Source organism: Letharia lupina (genome assembly GCF_014066315.1).
Source record: "Letharia lupina isolate WasteWater1 chromosome Unknown contig_8, whole genome shotgun sequence".
Lineage (NCBI taxonomy): Eukaryota > Fungi > Ascomycota > Lecanoromycetes > Lecanorales > Parmeliaceae > Letharia > Letharia lupina.
In genome coordinates, this window is record NW_023502977.1 from 276643 (window position 1) to 291836 (window position 15194).

Below are 15194 nucleotides of genomic sequence, written 5' to 3' on the forward strand. Positions count from 1 at the left end.
TGGAAAGCGGTTTCGATCATTGCGGCGGAGGATTCATCAGCTGGTTCCGAGGATTTTCTTTTGGCTGGATTAGGAGGGTGGAAAGTCGAATCCAGAAGGCTGTCGAGCTGACTCCCAAGTATGTCATCTATAGGCCTTCTTTGCGAGGCTGGAGACCGAGAAATTTGCTCAGGCTTTGGCCGAGGCTCATCTTCGAGAAAGTCGAGGTCGGCCGCCGTGGACGATGCTTGATCCCGCTGGCGACGAGTTGTGGTATGAAAACTCGAGCTTGTACATCTTGGCGACTTAGGCATGAGCAGTCGCAGCTGTCGAGAAGCCGCTGTCGATCGCCATAGTGGAGGAGTTGAATGTGTGAGGAAAGGGAGTAGTGGTGGCATTCGAGATCTCAGCAGAGGATTGCTCACCAGTCTAAGTTCCATGACTGAAAAGGGATTGAATTGACATACAGAATAATATCTCCGAGAGTGCACCACACGGGTCACGAATGTCAATGGATGCTTGTGGCTAATGCGTCCATTGGTTCGGGAATACGTTTTCCCGTGCCGGTGTGTTTGGCTCAAACTTCAAGGCGAGCTTCATGTTTCAAGATTTTCTCCGTTGTGTACTTACACCAAGGGCAACGACGTGTCAAGAGAGCCGCATACTTTGGTACTGATGGCGAATCACTGACTCGACTATCTGAAGCCTTCACTGTTCTTTCAACATCTTCTAATGTACAATTATCAAGGTATAATGACCCTTTCGAGCATCCTTATAAGCTCCATGGCCTGAGCTCCACAGGCGATCCTGCTCAGATAACCCTCGAATTGCTGACATGGCTTTCAGGTGCTCCTGGCTATGGCCGTTCCCCAGCCTTTGGGGGCTTCCCCGGGGGCAGCGCTCCGCCCGGGATGGGAGCTCCACCCGGAACAGGTAGGCCGCAATCACTGCGTTTCGACAGCGTGTGCTGACAGCTTGTAGCTGCACCAGGTACAGCTCCTCCTCCAGGCATGCAGGCAAATAATCAGCAACCAGGCCGACCCGGTGGCTTCCCTTCGAGCTTCCAACCACCGGCCAATATGCCCAACATCAACTTCAACGCACCTGTCATACGCCTCGGCACTACTGGCCCATCGAAGCCAGCCATGTCGTTAGGGAACGAACCGCGGCGTGAGTCAGAGGCCAGATCAGCTCGCCCAGGTTTAGGGGCTGGCCAGGGCATGGACGCACAACGACAAGCTGTTCGCGAGAGCATGATGCAGCTGGTGCCACCTACGAAAGAAGAAATTGTAAGGACAATTTTCGTCGGAGGTATAACAGAAGGTGTGGGTGGAGATGAAGGGATAGAACGTATCTTACGGTGCACCGGAAATCTGAGGCGCTGGATCAGGGCAACGGATGCAGACAATAAAGCATGCAGATTTGGCTTTGCAGAGTACGAAGATCCCGAAAGTCTTGCTACGGCCGTAGAGGTGCTGAAAGAAGTCGAAGTACCCGTCAAGCCACAAGCTGTCAATGGTACCAAGAAGGAAAGAGACAGCGATGATGTGAAGGTTGAGAAGAGCAAAATATTGGTAGAGTTTTTCAAGCGATTGGTGCCTGCGGCCCTTGCTAACATCATATCTTAGGTCAACATTGACGACGCTTCATACAATTATCTTGAGCAATGGGAGGCATCACGAGGTGACCAAGACCCAATCCAAGCTCAATTACGTCTAGATGCGGCCAAAAGCGCTCTTGCAGGAGTTCTTGCAGATCTCGCCCATCCTTCAGCACCTATGCAAACGAACGACATGTCGAATGTGGATCGCGACGGTGACTACTCGATGCAGAATGATGACGAAAAGCCAGATGCCGAAGTTGTGACCATACCCCTCTCAGCTGATGATGAACTATCTGATATCCCAGCCGAGATGCGGGAAACCGTCGCCAAGGAGATCCAAGCCTTCCGCGATCGCAGCACGCGTCGAGACATGGAGCGTCTGAGACGAGAGGAAGAGCTAGAGGCAATGGAGAGGCGCAGAAACATGAATCAGTCCAGACCTAGTCGTCTTGCATCTCCCCCTCTGTCAGCACCAAGCGGCCCTGCTGGTGGCGCCAATGGTATTCCAGTCGGCCCCAGAGATAGAGGTGTACCTAATGCTCCTGCTGGGCCAAAAGGCTACACAGAATCGCAGATGCCGCGGGATTACCAAAAAGGGGTTACGTTTGTGAATGGAAGTGGTATCAATGGCGCAGGCGCCGCCGGCCTGATCGATCGAGAGGACGCGGACAGTGATGCTAGCGACGAAGAGATCGAAAGACGGAAACAGGAGAAGAAGGAAGCGGAGCTAGAAAAGATGTATCAAGATCAGCGGCGAAGATGGTTGAACCGCGAGCGGAGTCGGACGGCCGCCGTGGAAAGAGAGAAGGCCAGAGACAAGGAAGAGCAAGCGCAAAAAGAAGCTGAGAAGGAGGCTGTGGCCAAGCGATTGAGAGAATGGAACGATGATGCTGAAGCGAGTCGCAAGGTCGAGGAATATTACGTGGACCGGAGCATGTGGATTCGAAATCGCGCTACGTTCAGGAATAGAGAGTCAAACATTGATGATGTGGATCGAAACGCAGAGGAGAAGGAGAAGGCTAGAGATGCCCAGCAGAGAGAACAAGCGAGAGGCATGGCTGATGATTTCCTAAACCGACAAGCGATGGAGCTGGATATCAAGGCACCTCGTGAACCACAGCGCTTCAAGCTTTCATTGGGTGCTGCAGCTCAAAAGGCTCAAGCAGCTGCTACAGGCCGACGAACGGTTGCTGAAGTTGAAGGCTTACTTGAAGACGAAGAGGAGGCAGACAGCTCTGCGAAGAGGATACTTATTCCCATCAAATTCGATAACGCAGCTGATGCTATGGGTCTGACCGAAGAAGAGAGAGCACAAGCTGCACGACAACTGGCCGCAGACATACCTTCAGATAAAGATGGATTATGGAAGTGGCCGGTCAAATGGGAATTTGTTGACGAGACTGTTCTTGGCGAACAACTCAAACCTTTTGTGGAGAAGAAGATCGTCGAATATCTTGGGGTGCAGGAGCAGATGCTGGTTGAGGTTGTTGAGGATCATATTCGAAAAAGAGGTGAACCTCAAGCTCTTGTGGGAGAATTGGAAGGGGTAAGCCATACTAGACTCGATTGCAGGACACATGCTAACCGACACCTATAGGCTTTGGATGAAGAAGCGGAAGTACTCGTGAAGAAGCTCTGGCGAATGATCATATTCTTCAGCGAGTCCGAAAAACGAGGCTTGTCAGCATAGATAGCTCATCATTATGCAATGCAGCACGTATGCGGAACCCTTTTCTGCCAAAAACTTTATCCTCACAGTCCGTTATTTGGGATAAGCGAAACAACACGCGAGAAGCCTGCGTTCAGCTTACAGATCTTGTGTGTTAGTCTTCGGTCGATGCTGAAATCGGTGTTCCTCCCCTATGCGCCTGCTATAATGGGCGGTGCACGACAAGACATTTAGGTAGGAACGGGCAACGCTTTTCACCTCACACTTCGGACGCCTGCTCCGGTGGTCAACCACATCCCATTCCCCTTCAGATCCATTCATTCGTGACAGATTTTACAGCATACCATTGCAGCATCCTCTACGAAAGTCCTGATCAACGCATCTCGGAATTGGCATCGACAGAGCCATAACCCACGGTTTCTTGCGCTCCTTGTCACACTCGTTCATCATGTTCTTCTCCATGGTGCGCCTTTCCCTGATGGCAGCAGGTTTCCTCTTACCTATCCATGTCCAAGCCGTGGCGTTCAGCGTCGACAGCTTCGAAGGCATCGCCGTTGGCAAACCCAAGAGCCTCAGCTGGTGGGGTGATAAGACCGTACGACTCACCACCTCCATCCATCCCAACGTATTGAACTGACGCGCGTCATGCTCTCAGCCAGTCACCATCAAATTACTCCAAGGACCCCCGGAGGCACTCGAGGCAGTGGTAACCATCGCACGTGAGTCGATCACCGCCCTAGATGCTCATCTCAAAGACTGACCGCCAAAAAGCCAACGTAGCGGGAGACTCGTACACCTGGACGCCGACGACCATTCCAGCTGGCGCGTACGTTCTCTCCATCACACAAGGGACGTGAGTCGCCTACCTCCCGGCGCGTAAACCACTCCCAGCGGCTGACGACCGCAACAGCGAAACGAACTACTCCCCCCAATTCCCCGTCGCCAGCACCCCCGCCCCTGCCCCCGCCGGCCCAAAGCCTGTGACCAAAGCCACAGCCGGAGCGGTACCCCCAGTGGCCACCGGTCATGTTCTCCCGCCCGCTTTGGTCGCCGCTCGTTACCCTCCCGCCGGTTACGACAATGGCAGCAGGGGCATCTGCGCGCCTGACGCGCCCGGAAATAGCACCTCTGCCGCTTTCCCATGCAATTCGAGCGTCGAGCGGACTTTGGGCCATTTTCCGCGCTCCGCGGCTGGGATCGTCAGGACCGATGGGGCTATTGGTGCTGCGGTGGTGGGAATGGCTTTTGCGTGTATGTTGGTGCTTTAGATCCTGGATGGATGGTGCAAGGGCTGAGGACTGGTATCGAAGTGACGGCGTTGTGACTGCGGGCGGGATCTGGAACAGTGGACCAGGTGGACAAGGTTCTCGGTGCACGCTCGCAGGGTCTCTACATGCACCGTGTTGCTTGACGTAGGTTTGCTCTTGTTGTTAATTAGCAACACATCATCCTATAATCCAAATGGAATGAGCTCTTCAAGCAGTCTTTGAATGCTCCCGGTCTATGCTTCTAGGGTATCCGCAGGCGTGAGCCAAATCATCTCTATCATGCACGGCGGTCCGTTGCAATTATGCATCCTCCTTTGTGGTCATGTCCAGCATTGACGCCGTCTTCCCCAACCCCTTCCAAAACTCGACCCTCTCCCTCAATATCTCCCGGCACCATTCTTTCATTCCGTCCAACTTCACCTTCTGAGCGACCCACGAGAACTCCCCCAGATCCAGTTCCCCCTCCCCTCGGTGCTCGTACTCCACCATCTGCAGCAACAACTCCACCTTATCGACGTCGTGCACGAACAGACTCTCCAGCGTCTTGCTCTCCTCGTACTCTTCAAAGATGGCCCGTATGCCCTTCCCTTGCTCCCCCCGCCCCCACTGCCCCAACAGCCCCTCCTCGCCGCAAAGGTACTCCATCGTCTCCGCCTCCCTCCTCGCCTTCTCCTCCTTCGGCACCTGATCCATGGGCGTGATGTCCCCGACGAGCAACTCCGCCATGTCGTGCACCAAAGCCATCTTCGTACAGTGGGGCACGTCTAGCCGGGAGCTGAGGGACGGCGGGGCGAGCATGGTGATGATGGACATGCGGTACATGTGGTCGGAGATGGATTCGCCGGACGTGATGCCGAAGCGGCGCCAGCCTTCGCGTTTGGTGGTTTTGAGGCGCTCGAGGAGGTGGAGGAAGGGGAGGGGTGAGGTGGATTGGGAGGTGGGTCGTGCGGTGGGGAGGTTTGCGAGGGCTGTTGGGCTGTCAGTGTTTGGGTTTTTTGACAATTGAATGAGGTAGAGAAGAGGCAAGGTGGAGGAGGTGGAGGAGCGGTTATTGTTTACCTGATCGGACGGACCATGGCTCTTCTGGGGCGGCTGCTGCAGGCGGGGCGCTGGAGACAGCATCTGATGGATCATTGAGTTCGGAGTGGATGTTTGAGTTTGCATTGTCTGATGGTGAGAGTGGAGCGGACATGATTATTGATTGACTTTTTGTCTAAGCTCGATGATTCTGGTTGAGAAAGGGCGGGTCGGTGGTTGAGAAGGGAGGAGCACGCTTGCTCATATATACATGCTCTTCGTCTTTAAAAATGTTTGGACGACGATTGTCTGGGTCATGAGAACAAAGACGAAAGCATTGATGCAGCCCGGAAGCGCTTGTTTTAAGGCTTGTCCTTAGTGGGGCGTACCTAACCGCTGTTTCTACCCTGCTTCTAGGCCCTTTCCAGCGGATCTTCAGGCACCGTTTCGGGTCATCGTGTTTACTTCGCGTCAACTGTCCCTGGCCTACCAAAGTACCATTTCGGACCACGGTCCTGTCTGACAGTCAACTCCATTCTCTCTGATCTACCGAATTGTCTCACTATCCAATCATTCTGCTTTTTACTCTATGATGACTCAAGATACGAGACATCGAAATGAGCAAACATTCAGCTGCCTCAGCTCCAACGCATGCGGCTCCAAGCATCTCGCTACTGCTCACCAACCTCCACCTTCTTGACCTCGATAGCCGCGATGACTGGCCTTCAATCACCGCCCAAACATTTACGAGCAAGAATACTCTGCAAAACGAGAAGGCCCGAATTCAATGCGTTGAGTGGGCCTTCTACCGCTTGTTTGAGATTTGGGACCCTGTGGAGACCAAAGACGTCAGACCATGCTCGTACATGTTGAAGTCGCTTCTTGCTAATAGGAATAGAAGCTCGGACCGTTCTTTCCTGCCTTCGTGCCGCTGCAATCCCTGAATCTACGTGCCGCCCTCTTCAGATGTCTGAATGAACTCAAGAAGAACGCAATACTGGGAAAAGATGTGATAGTCAGAAAGACCTTTTTTGACGACTGTAAGGGTGAAAGGATCCAGGAGTTGCTAGTCTCGTTTTCGACGCTTGTTCTACGAAAGGTTCTGGCCGCCGGACTCGGTGGGAAAGCATGTATTGCTGCACGGCTTGCTACAGCCAAAGCTCTCACGGCGAAAGACCAGAGGTCTTTCTTACCTTTAGCTGTTGCCCACCGAGCATCTTTGACGGCTCTCCTACACAAGAAGAAGGACTTGAGAGAAAAGTACAAGGACTTCGGCCGCACTCTGGATGCGAAGGAGCGAGAGCTAAATCAGAGATTCGAAGCTGCTGTCTCAACTCAGGATCTTCTTGACAAGAACCCCATGCCTGATCACAAGGTCGCGCGTGTATCGAAGCTATTCGAGAAGAATTGGCAGGGAGACCGTAGGCCTCTGGAGGTCATTGCACAGGGCGAAGAACAGGGAGTGGAGGACTCTTTACTGGACAGACCATTTTCGGAAACTTGGCTGCAAATATCTGCTGGCACTTTCGATGGGGCAACCGGAACCAGCTGGCAGGGTCTCCTACAGGACTTGGACAAGAGGGTAGCAACCCAGGAGGCAAGGCTCACTGACTGGAAGAACTTCAGGGAGGCAATGAAGAGAGATGACAAGGCTATATCGGCTGCCCGTGACACAAGCTCAACGTTGATACAAATCCGAGATAAGAATTCGCATGACCAGAGACAAAGAGATTTCGTCTTTAGCCCGAGAAAAAGCCCGAGGAAGAGCGATTGGGAGGTGGGGGAAAGAAAGAACGAAACATCGCCGACCCACCCGATGCGATTGAGAAAGGAGAATACTCAAGACGAGCTCAAGGAGCGGGACCCTGTTTTTAGCCCAAGGAAAAGCCCTCTGAAGAGTATGCTACCAGTCGAGGACCCAGGAGCCGACACATCTCCCGCTTTCTCGCGAGCAGCTTCGAAGCAGAAGGAGACAGAGAGTGTGGCCACTCGGAATGGAGACCTAGGTGGTATTACAAAAAGCCCAGTACGTGGTAATCTGCGGGACTATCAAGAAGGAGACACCGCCAACTCCTCTTCTCATGTGTCTAGTATGGACGATACGGATGAGTCTGGCTTCTCCGAAATCTCTGACGGACAGCTCCAATTAAGCGAACCATCAGACCACACGGTACGCATTGATCACTTAGACTCAACGCAACATTTAGATCAGAATGGAGCGTCATCAACCCCCAACAATAAAAAGGACGAACCGCAAAAGTTTGAAAATAGATTCAGCGACATTCCCAGGCCATCAGACCATCCACATACGCTTTCCACCAAAAACAGCGATCCAGCCACGTTGGACGATGATGACTCTTGGATTTCTTCTCTACCAGTGGAAGACAAGCAGGAAGACATAATTGAATCTGAGTCGCCAAATGAAGACGACATACTCGCGGAGCAGATCGTCTCAATGACCATCAACGCCGTTCCAACCCCCGCAAAGTCCAAAGTGTCCCTGATAGAAAGGACCCGTCAATCGATGGCTTTGGCCAGCCCTGTCGGGCTGCAGAGTTTGCTACCAGAAGGACCTCCCTCAACGCCATTGCCTCCTATAGCCTCCAAGACATCACATCCAACTACCGATCCTAGCGGTCCAACGACCCTCCTCGAGCGCACGAGACAATCAATCTCACTGGTACCCTCAATTCCCAAAGGATCTCGCAAATCCATGCTTGACCGCCGCACTTCCAAACCTTATCCCACAAATCAGTTTGAAACACCCAAGAGACAGCTGGAGAGGGTGACAGAATTGACTCCGCCGGAAGAGCTATTCAGTCCTGGAGCAGGGTATGATAGCGTCTTCAAGAGTAGGCCGAAAATTGCGTACAGTCCGAATCCCTCGCCTAAGCCTGGTGATGATCCCGAGGCGGATGCTGCTGAAGGCGTGAGGAATGGCAATGGCAGGGTTAGGAAGGGGCAGAGGGATGCATCGCCACTAGCAAGGATGACGACCAAGGTCTAGGGCTTTTGCTTGCGGAGAAAGTAGCTTCAATAACTAAATTGAAGACCCTGAGTGCTATCTGTCATAGTCTTCGCTGATATACATTATTATGTTCGCACTGCTGATATTCCGCAGCTTTGAATACAGTAGCACGTCTCCTTCCTCGCACGTGATAGATCTGCTTGCCCGCCAGGATGTGCCCGGCATGACGAAGAGACTACTAGGTGCCCTGATTCTTAGATAATCTCCAAAGCAATGGTCAGAACAGCGTTTCTGACACCGGGCGTGCTTCCCTACACGACCCAGGCAAATTCCAAAGACAGCGACCTTTTGCCGCACAATGCAGTGCCACGGGCTGAATCAGTAGCACAGATTCCGGAGGCCCGCAAGCGGTGTCTCTTTCGAGGTCCGTCGAAACGCGGGAGTGACGACGACGCCATTCACGATTTGCAGACTTGATCGAACCTCTTGACGAGCTCCTGTGACCACGTATCGTTAGCGTCGACAACCCGAGACCAAGTCCGTGACGATGGACCGGAACACTGGTCGTACCTCGAAGTCGCAATCGTCCATGCTTCCAAACACCGCGTGCTTCCCCAGCTTCTCCATGGTCACCCTCGGGCTCGATATCCCAAAGGCAACCCTGGCCAAGAATCGCGCGTCGTCCCGGACCGTGGTAGCAGCCAGAATCGCCTTGATCTTCCGCTCGTCAATACGCCCTTTGCGAGTTTGGTTGTGCGCTTGGATGAATTTGACTTGGGTTTTCGTAAGACAGAAGTTGCAGTGTCCACAACCTCCTTTGGGCACAGTACCATCGTCCGCGAAATGTCTGGCCAGTTCCCGACTCAGGCAGCCCTTGGTGGTGACGAGGTCGATAACTTGCTGGACTCGTTCCATGTCGCTCTTTTCTCTGGCCTCAATCTGCGCGTAGATAGATGTGGTTATCTGACTCTTCGCCTCTTCCCCTTGCGGGAAGTCTTTGAGAACGCGGAAGCGGTTCACCACACCACTTGGCTGTAGTTCAATAGCTCCAGAGTCGTTCCATTCTTGCAGTTTCTTCACCGCGTCCGCTCGCTGGAAGCCTCCGCTACCAGCAGCTGCGTCGACGTCGATTCGCGTCCACTTGTGGGCAGTCTTGCTCATCTTTTTGAGTGCCTTGGTAACCGGAGAGCCATCCGCAGTGCGGCTCTCGAAAGCTGGAGACTTGATGTATTTATACTCGGAATACTTGGGCGTGATTGCCCTGATGAGCTCAAAACGAAGCTCGAGCTGCGCGTTCAAGAGATCCAGTGCATTTTTCTAGAGGAAGGTAAGGGGTTTTTTCCGCGTAATTTAGGAGTTAGGGAGGCTTACACGGATGTCCCACTCCCTAGACTCCTCATTCAGATTCCGTTCAATGACATCCCCTGCCTTAGCATATCGGTGGAGTTCCAAGAACTCCCCTACCAAACCTTTGACACTCCTCAGGCTTGGCACGTCGGCCCTAGACCATTCCTCCATGATCTTGATGTCCTCGGCGCAAAGATAGATCATGCAGGCACTCTCCAGGCCATCACGTCCAGCGCGGCCGATTTCTTGGCTGTAACCTTCAAGGCTCTTGGGAACGGCGTAATGGACAACGTTGCGGATGTTCGATTTGTCTATACCCATACCGAAGGCGATCGTAGCGACGATGATGATGTTATCTGAGGCCATAAACTTGTCTTGAATCGTGGTCCTAGCGTCATTTGCCATTCCAGCATGATATCCATGGGCATTGAATCCGTCTCGTTTTAGACTTGCAGTTACAATGTCCGTTTGCTGTGTGAGGATTAGAATCTCTGCACTTGCAATGAAGGTGTCATACGTACATCATGTGTTTGAACGTAGACTATGGAAGGTCCTTTATGTTTTTTTAAGAATGTTTTCAGAGCTTCCTCCTTGTCCTTAGCAGACTCGAAGGACTGAGCGAGCAGACGTAAGCTGTAAGTATATCAGTCCCCCAAACATTGTTGCCCACGTCAGACAATGCAGTGCGACTTACTTCTGGCGATACGTAGTGGTGCGAAATACAGCCGCTGGGTCTATGTTGAAGGCAGTACAGATATCCACTGCAACCTTAGGGGTAGCCTTCATACAGTTAGCGATCTACATCATGCGTGAGGACGCAACAGACGGGACGGAGTCACGTACTGTTGCGGTCAAGCACAGGACTCTTTCCGCTTGGACCTCCTTTGCAAATCTCGCAACTTGGACAATGCTTCATCAGTGTACGTCTGCAGAGGCGATGGTGATGGGAAACTTACCCTTCAAATAGTCAGGCCGGAAAGCATGACCCCATTCGGAGATACAATGCGCTTCATCAATAGCAATCAAGCGGACTTTAGTGGCGTTGATCATCTCAATAAAACCTTCGTTATTGAGCCTTTCGGGGGCCACATACCTAAAAGCACGTTAGTAAGCATACCTATTGGATGATGGTATTGAGCACGACTTCTCGAAGAAATATTTCTCGTGCAGAAGTCCTATGGGGCTACACTCTAGATCTTGTAGACCGAGGGTCACTGACAGATACTCAGAACATGATTGGAGTAAGATCTCCTCAGGAATACTGTGCTGAAGACGTATCAAACGGGAGACTGACACCTCTGAACTTCCCGGGTAGGGAAATGAAATTTCTTTGATGTCTAGGTTCCCAGAGACCGAGAAGAGACGCCAACCGAACAAGGTAACAGGAAACAGCTAGGCGCATATCTTCCAAGGAAGTGGATATGAAGTTGACCATATGAGTCGAGTGAGAGCTTGGAAACGTGAAACAAGATGCAAGTTGAGTAATGAAACCTTGACTTACAGCAGCTTCAGCTCTTCTTTTCGTAACTTGTCGCACGTATCAAGCCATGCTTCTCGAGTCTGAGACGAGTCCATGGCAGCAGCACAAACTCCTCGCTTTCTCAAGGCATCTACTTGGTCCTAGTGCTAGTTGTCAGCTTATGGCTCTCTCGTTGATCGCTAAAAGTACGGTCCATCTTTGGATATAGCTGTTCGAGAAGTATCTCACTTTCATGAGCGCGATCAATGGGCTGACAACGAGAGTCACTCCTCCACCTCGTGGGCCACTGTATAGCTCGTCATGATAATCGAATGCCAAAGCTGGTATCTGATAGACCAGGCTCTTGCCTCCCCCTGTGGGAAATACGACAACGGCACTATCCCCATCAATGAGCCGGGCAATCGCTTGTTCCTGCTTATGTTTGAACTCAGAAAATCCCCAGGTGTCTCTGAGGATCTTCCGAGCCAGTGCAATCGAGGTCGATCCATTCTCTGTTTTGAGTTTCTTCAAGGGAGACCCGTCCTGGAAATCGAAAGATCTCTTCAGGTCTTGACTAGACAGACCGATAGTAGCATCGGACGTCTCAGCCAGGATCAAGTCTTCATCGTCGACGTCCCCAAAGTCATCCTGGTTCTGATCATATTCAAGATAGGAGGTCATACTCGTCAACAATGACGGCAAGGCATCCGAGGTCATCGAGCCCGGGTTCTTGTTGGTTTGGAACCTCTCTATGTCTTTGAGGAGCTGGGTACGGTGATCACTGTGGCCTTGCGGCCCCGAGATTGCAATTGGCATGGTATAAGAGAGGCTGTGACATATGTTGGAGAACAAGTTCGCGTTGGGTTTCAAGGCCGAGGCAGCGCGTCTTGCAAAAAGCGCGTTCTTTCCGAGGCATTACTCTAACCCCATCGAATACTCGTAGGCGCAAGCTGAAAATTCGAAAGGAGGCAAGCTGAAATATTCCAATCCCACGCGTTATAAGCCTACAAGCTCGAAAGCTCTTGAAGTGCACTCGCTCTTCCAGCAGCTGGTACATGTATACTCTACCGTGTAACATCTTTGCCAAGAGCGATCTCAGCCTTATCTCGTTAGACTACTCTAGCTTCCGCAGATCTGAGACCCGTGAAAAGACTAGACTACCAGAACGATGGCATTGTGGTCACGATGGGTGAATATCATCTGTGAGCAATGATAGATGATCCTGCTGTTTGCTTAAGTATATACTCAACAAGAAACATGTCAAGCTATAACTCACAAATCTCTCACTACACTTATCTAAACGAGGACACGAATAGCTAGAGCATCTTACCAATAAACTCCTTCCCTGCCTTGTTTGTTGCCTTAACCCGTCAAGCTGGCTGTCTCCAAGACCGTACAAGTAGCTACCCTTTCCTTTTTCCTCTTCATCGGCATCCTTCTCGTCCTGGCTCCTCCTTCCCGCTTCGTCTCAAGGGTTTCGGCCATCTTCGATCATCTCGCACCCTTGAGCACCAAGTCTAGCCTTCGACCAACCACTTCAGCCTCAAGGCCACTTACCACTTCAGCTATGGCACCTCAAGGCTTCAAAAAGCCGCCTCAGGCTCCCCCTCTGTTTACGGGGACTCCCAAGTCGGTGATTGAGGACACGAAACGGCTCATTGAGAGGTCGAGAAGCACAGAAAACAAAGTTGTGGCAGAAGTCAAACCTCATGATGCAACTTTCGAAAAGGTTCTGTTGCCTATGGCTTATGATGAGAACGATTTTGGCCTCGAGGCACACATCATTGGATTTTACCAATCGGTATCAGCTGATCAAGCTCTACGAGATGCATCTACAGAGGCCGAGAAGCTCATGGACGACTTCTCCATTGAATCATCAATGCGGGAGGATGTATTCAAGCTTGTGGAATCAGCCTTCAGTAAAGGTGATAAGCTGGACGCTGAGTCTCAAAGACTACTAGAAAAGGCACATAAGGAATACATCCGCAATGGGCTAGGGTTACCAGCCGGGCACAAAAGAGATCGATACAAGGAGATCAAGAAGAGACTTAGCCAGCTCTGCATTGTCTTCTCGAAGAATCTGAATGAGGAGATTGGAGGAATCTGGTTTACCTCAGAGGAGCTGAAAGGTGTCCCGGAAGACGTAACGTCTCTTTTTGAGAAGGGCAAGGGTGAGAACGCCGGAAAATTGAGAATGACATTCAAGAAACCAGACTACTTTCCTACTTTGAAATATGCCAAAGACCCAGCTACGAGGAAGAAGGCCTACATTGATGACAACAATAAGCTGCCTCAGAATATACCGATATTCAGAGAAGTGATCATTCTACGCGATGAGGCTGCTCGACTTCTCGGATATCCCAATCATGCTGCCTTCATTATTGAAGACAAGATGGCCAAGACCCCAAAAACAGTCGATGATTTCCTAGGCGATTTAAGACAGCGGCTTACAAAAGGAGGCACTTCAGAGATCAACACTCTGACGGAATTGAAGAAACAAGACTATAAGTCCTTAGGTTTGGAGCAGAAGTTTGATGGGAAATACTACCTTTGGGACAACCGCTACTACGACCGCTTAATGCTTGAGAAAGACTACTCTTTGGACCAGGAAAAATTCGCTGAATGGTTTCCGCTTGAAACATCAATCCGCGGCATGCTTACTGTCTTCGAGACGCTATTTGGCCTGATGTTCGTCGAAGTAACCGGCGGTGACCGCTCCTCTATCTCTCCGTCTGGCAAAGGCGATGATATCGTCTGGCACCCTGACTGCCAGGTTTTCAGCGTCTGGGACTCCGAAGACCAAGGCAGCGGCTTCGTCGGCTACCTCTACTTGGACCTCCATCCTCGTCAAGGTAAGTATGGTCATGCCGCAAATTTCAATATCCAGCCCGGCTTCATAAATGCAAATGGCACGCGCCACTACCCTGTTACAGCCCTTGTGTGCAATTTCTCAAAGCCGACACCTAAGAAGCCGAGTCTCCTAAAGCATGAAGAGGTCACTACCCTCTTCCACGAACTCGGTCACGGCATTCATGACCTCGTCTCCAAGACGCACTACTCCCGCTTCCATGGTACAAACGTCGTCCGCGACTTCGTCGAAGCCCCCTCTCAAATGCTCGAAAACTGGTGCTGGACTCCGTCCCAGCTCAAAGCATTAAGCCACCACTATTCCACCCTCTCTCCAGAATACGAAGCTGCATGGCGTGAACAAGCCGGCAAAGACGCATCAACCCCCGAGAAGAAATTACCAGACGAGTTGATCGAGAACCTCATCAAGACCAAGCATGTTAATGATGCGCTCTTCAACCTCCGACAGTTGCACTTCGGCATCTTCGATATGACAATCCACGAGCCAAAAAGCCACGAAGAGGCAGAAGCCTTCAAGCTGAGCGAAATGTACAACAAGCTCGGCTACGAAATCACCCAGCTCGACTCGCCAGCCCAGCTAGGCGCAGGCTATGACTGGGGTAAGTGCTTCATTCCCCCTTTTCCCGATCCCTTTCCCCCTTGTCTGAAGTCCATACTAACCATACGTTCCCTCATCCAGGCCACGGCGAAACAACCTTCGGCCACCTCCTCGGCGGCTACGACGCCGGCTACTACGGTTACCTCTCCAGCCAAGTCTACAGCGCCGACATGTTCCACACCGTCTTCGCCAAAGATCCCATGAACCGGGAAGAGGGCAGGCGGTACAGACACATGGTGCTCGAGAAGGGAGGGAGCCAGGATGAGATGGAGACGTTGAAGGGGTTTTTGGGGAGGGAACCGAACGGGGATGCGTTTTATCGGGAGCTGGGGCTGGCGTGAGGATGGCGGTGGTGATGGGGGAGGGGGAGGGGAAGAGAAGAGAAGAGGGGCTCGTAAGGGGATTGGCTTGGCGAGAA

General features: G+C 51.8%; 5 protein-coding genes across 5 annotated transcripts; 4 read left to right on the top strand and 1 right to left on the bottom strand.

The window, feature by feature from the left end:
* Positions 1–711: 711 nt before the first annotated feature.
* On the top strand, positions 712–3272 carry HO133_009988 (uncharacterized protein; the record flags this gene model as incomplete). The annotated part of the gene is made up of 5 exons (XM_037300844.1): positions 712–727; positions 826–912; positions 961–1553; positions 1608–3128; positions 3180–3272. 5 exons carry the CDS (start codon positions 712–714, stop codon positions 3270–3272), a joined length of 2310 nt encoding a protein of 769 aa, XP_037153661.1.
* Positions 3273–3699: 427 nt separating this feature from the next.
* On the top strand, positions 3700–4519 carry HO133_009989 (uncharacterized protein; the record flags this gene model as incomplete). Its single annotated transcript, XM_037300845.1, has 4 exons — positions 3700–3846; positions 3907–3970; positions 4023–4104; positions 4162–4519. 4 exons carry the CDS (start codon positions 3700–3702, stop codon positions 4517–4519), a joined length of 651 nt encoding a protein of 216 aa, XP_037153662.1.
* A 300-nt stretch (positions 4520–4819) lies between these two features.
* HO133_009990 (uncharacterized protein) lies at positions 4820–5711 on the bottom strand (the record flags this gene model as incomplete). The annotated part of the gene is made up of 2 exons (XM_037300846.1): positions 4820–5487; positions 5579–5711. The coding sequence occupies 2 exons, from the start codon at positions 5709–5711 to the stop codon at positions 4820–4822; spliced, it is 801 nt and encodes a 266-aa protein (XP_037153663.1).
* Positions 5712–6153: 442 nt separating this feature from the next.
* HO133_009991 (uncharacterized protein) lies at positions 6154–8543 on the top strand (the record flags this gene model as incomplete). The annotated part of the gene is made up of 2 exons (XM_037300847.1): positions 6154–6384; positions 6435–8543. The coding sequence occupies 2 exons, from the start codon at positions 6154–6156 to the stop codon at positions 8541–8543; spliced, it is 2340 nt and encodes a 779-aa protein (XP_037153664.1).
* Positions 8544–12877: 4334 nt separating this feature from the next.
* Positions 12878–15117, top strand: HO133_009992 (uncharacterized protein; the record flags this gene model as incomplete). The annotated part of the gene is made up of 2 exons (XM_037300848.1): positions 12878–14777; positions 14858–15117. 2 exons carry the CDS (start codon positions 12878–12880, stop codon positions 15115–15117), a joined length of 2160 nt encoding a protein of 719 aa, XP_037153665.1.
* Positions 15118–15194: the final 77 nt, after the last annotated feature.